General features: G+C 38.8%; 1 protein-coding gene across 1 annotated transcript in view; it reads right to left on the bottom strand.

Moving 5' to 3' along the window:
• Window positions 1-4,231, bottom strand: part of POLR2B (polymerase (RNA) II (DNA directed) polypeptide B, 140kDa) — a 64,310-nt gene that overhangs the window by 45,593 nt on the left and 14,486 nt on the right. The window contains exons 5-7 of the mRNA XM_011998454.1: window positions 2,305-2,417; window positions 1,960-2,179; window positions 1,415-1,573 (exon numbers count right to left, since the gene is read on the bottom strand). Of these exons, the coding sequence (XP_011853844.1) occupies window positions 1,415-1,573; window positions 1,960-2,179; window positions 2,305-2,417 (492 nt within the window). The remainder of the gene's footprint in view (window positions 1-1,414; window positions 1,574-1,959; window positions 2,180-2,304; window positions 2,418-4,231) is intronic.

Below are 4,231 nucleotides of genomic sequence, written 5' to 3'. Positions count from 1 at the left end.
GTGCACAGGGGAAGAATGCTTACCTTACAAATTTTATTTTTTACAAATAAAATATTATTAAAAACATGCTAAGTACCCTAATTTCATTAAGTACCCTAGTATCATTATACATTGTATACATGTATCAAAACATCACACTGCATCCCACACATGCATAATTATTAAATTAAATTGAAAATAAAGCTTTTTTAAAAAATTACAAAAAACAAATGGAAACACCAGTTACCAAAAACCATTCACAAATAAAAACCATTTTAATTATTTAAAACTCCTGGCCAGGCACAGTAGCTCATGCTTGTACTCCCAGCACTTTGGGAGGCCAAGGAGAGCAGATCACAAGGTCAGGAGATCGAGACCATCCTGAACCAACATGGTGAAACCCTATCTCTTCTAAAAAAACACGAAAAATTAGCCGGGTGTGGTGGTGTGCGCCTGTAGTCACAGCTACTCAGGAGGCTGAGGCAGGGGAATGACTTGAACTAGGGAGGCGGAGGTTGCAGTGAGCTAAGCTCTTGTCACTGCACTGCAGCCTGGCGACAGGGCAAGACTGTCTCAAAGAAAAAAGAAAACAGATATGTATACATACACACATACACACACACACACACGCGAACTGAAATAGAGGTTTTCCAAGATAGCTGTAAAGATTAAATCAAGCAATCTGAGTAACAGAATTGGCATACAGCAAATATTTAAGAACTGCTAGCTACTACTAGATTCCATTATTATAAGCAACCTATGCTTATAACTATACCAGTGGTCTGCAACTTCTAAGCTGGTACCCAGTGATTCCTGCCTCCTACTATTGCCCTTGTAATATCCTCCTCACAGTGTGAGCTGGACATACTGACTTGCAACTAACAAAAAGAACATGGCAAAAATGACAGAATATTGCTACAACTTTAAAGTTATAAAAGACTGATTTCTACCTTGCTCGTTCTCTCTCTCTCTATAGCTCTTTTTGCTTACTCTCTCTGAAGAAGCAAGCTGCTCTGCTGCTGTCAGCTGCTATACGCAGAGGTCCACATGGCAAGGAACTAAGAAAGGCTTCCAGCCGACAGCGCACAAAGACCTGAGACTCAGTCCAATAGTCAATCAAGAACTAAATCCTGCAGACAACCATGTGAATGGCTCTTGAGATGACGGCAGCCCAGGGAAACATCTGATTGCAGCCTTGTGAGAGATGCTTGGCCAAAAGACTCAGCTAAGCAGCACCCAGATTCCTGACTCACAGAAGCCGTGAGATGTCAAATGTTGCTGGAAGAGTAATTTGTCACACAGCGATAGGTAAACGATACAATACATAACAACAATATTGCTCCAGAAAAGCTTTTTGGACCGAGAATGCAGTCTAGTGAATTTTAAAACAAGGCACAAAGGAATAAACCCAAATAACATCATATCCAGTCCATACCTGTCCTCCTCTTGCCAGCATGCTAACCCATATAGTACTGGTGGGTCGCGAAGAATTCTCCAGACATGATCTACACTCTCCTGTGTAGGCATATTTAGAGTCCTTTTTGGCAAACACATAAACTGTGTTTGTTGCCATTTTCTCTTGGGCAATCAGAACCTATTTGGACAATAAGAAGGTTATAGCCATAAAATCCAAAAGGTCACTGAAGAGAAAAGAGAGTAAAATCTGCATCTTAATTTAATCTGATCATATAGGCTCACTGAAATATTTAATTCTTCAACTTTAAAAACTCCATTTTGCACAAACACTTCATAGAAATACATAAGCTCCAAAACCGACTGAAACTGACCAAATTTCCAGTGCATATTATATACAACTAAATAAAGCTTTGCTTTATATAAGTTTAGCTGTCATACCCTAAATAAGCCAACTGTCACTGCCAGGTTATCCTGCATGAAAATCTTTTTTTTTTTTTTTTTATTTCAACTTTAAACTAAATTTTAACTACGATTTTGTCATTTTTTAAAATCATGTTACTATACCTTTTCTGATCCATTAATAATGAAATAGCCACCAGGATCCAAAGGGCATTCATTTAACTCACAAAGATCACGATCTGTCAAGCCATTCAAAAGGCAGTAAGTTGACCGCAACATAATTGGAATTTTTCCTATAAAAGTTTTCTGATGCTGAGTCTGAAGTTGTTCTTCACCTTCTTTAATGACTGTTTTTGTTATATCAACATAAAGCGGAGCAGAATACCTTTGAACATAAAAGTAGATCACAGTTAAGCAATAGGTTATCTGTTAAACCCTCAAGTGGTTAAAATTACATTTTCAGAATTCTATTTCAGTATCTGCTGCTGACAAGGAAAACTTTTTTCTTACGTGAGATTTCTTAATCTAGCTTCATTGGGCATCATTGGTGAAGGAGCACCATCTCTTTCCCAGTGGGTAGGCTTGGAAAGATAAATTTGTTCAAACTTCAGCAAATATCTTGGCTGAAATTAAACAAAAAAACATGAAAAGAGTAAATAATTTTTTCCATAAAAGTTTTAATGATTCCATTTTAATTGACATTAACATTTTAAGTAGAAGCAGCTCTACAAACTGGCAAAATTAATCCATTTTACTGAAATGGGAACTTCTCAAAGTCAATATCCATACTGCATAGATGTCAAGTTTTAAACCGTATCATTTTCTCTTTTTTCCTCTTTTCTTAAAAATTTATTTTCACATTAGACAGGTAATGTGCTAACAAGGTTTGTAACAAGGTTTAAGGAAGGCACATCTCACACCTAATCATCACACTTATCAACTACAAAAGGATCTGCTAATTGCTTTCTTAAGGCAGAAGACAAAAAGAGACTTAATATACTAAAAGTAAACAAAGACTGTACACATCATGTGCTGAGTTTATATCAGTTAAAATGGATTTACATTAATGATCTACATAGTTTCTTGTGTCCTCTCCTTGGTAAGCGTCATCAAAAATACAAAGTGCCCAGAGAACAAAGATAGCAAATCCAGACAACTAGAACTGTGCTCTAATCTAATCAATAGAACATTTTTAAAAATAAACCTAACTCTTCAATTAAACATACAAATTAATCTGTCAAACGAGTAAACAAAAGAAAAAAAATTTTTTTTTAAAAACCCCAAAAATATCCTAAACATTCTATATAAAGGGCTGAGAACTTCCAACCCTGGCTGGAATATAGCTTAGTCCATAGCAAAAAAAGAAATTTTTCAATTAAACATTCACTTGCTGCCTAATAAAACAAGATCCATGAGGACAACTTTCTACAGATAAATGGATAGTGCACTTTTCTCTAAATCAAGTCTCAGGGAAGAAAACAGAACTGAGCAGATGTTTTACTAATGATTAATTATTGATACTCAAGTCTCCCAAGCTGGGGTAGACAAAAGGCAAAGACAGCGGTGGTGATAATGAACCAAAGGGAAGCCAACCCTCTACTCCTTATCTGTGCCATCATCTAGTCTAGGTCATTACTATCTTAATCATAGGCTATTCTGATTTTTATCTCCTCCAGCCTCTTTTGTTTTGTTTTGTTTTGTTTGAGATAGGGTCTCACTCTGTCACCCAGGCTGGCGTGCAGTGGTGTGATCTAGGGTCACTGCAGCCTCCGCCTTCTGGGTTCAAGTGATTCCCCTGCCTCAGCCTCCCGAGTAGCTGGGACTACAGGCGCGCGCCACCAGACCCGGTTAATTTTTGTATTTTTTTGGTAGAGATGGGGTTTCACCATGCTGCCCAGGATGGTCTCGAATTCCTGGCCTCAAGAGATCTGCCTGCCTAGGCCTCCCAAAGTGCTGGGATTACAGGCCTGAGCCACTGCACCAGGCCTCCTCTAGCCTCTTTCTATTCCAAGTAAGCATCGCTTTCGAAAGTAACTTTTCTAAAATAATGCTTTACGTATATTCTTTGACAGTCTCTCAGTAATTCCTCATAACATCCAATGACATTCAAAGCTTTCAACAATCGGGTCCCATCTTCCTAATGCCTAGTAAAAATGGATAAGCCCTGTAATTCCAACACTTTGGGAGGCGGAGGCAGGCAGATCATGAGGTCGGGAGATCTAGACCATCCTGGCTAACACCGCGAAACGCTGTCTCTACCAAAAATACAAAAAAATTAGCCGGGCGTGGTGGCAGGCGCCTGTAGTCCCAGCTACTCGGAAAGTTGAGGCAGGAGAATGGCGTGAACTCGGAAGGCGGAGCTTGCAGTGAGCCAAGATCGCGCCACCGCACTCTAGTCTGGGCAATACGGCCAGACTCTGCCTCAAAAAAAAAAAAA

Source organism: Mandrillus leucophaeus, unplaced genomic scaffold, assembly GCF_000951045.1.
Source record: "Mandrillus leucophaeus isolate KB7577 unplaced genomic scaffold, Mleu.le_1.0 Scaffold570, whole genome shotgun sequence".
In the NCBI taxonomy this organism is placed as follows: Eukaryota; Metazoa; Chordata; class Mammalia; order Primates; family Cercopithecidae; genus Mandrillus; species Mandrillus leucophaeus.
Note: the sequence above shows the minus strand (reverse complement) of the source record. Positions and strands in the feature narration are given on the sequence as shown.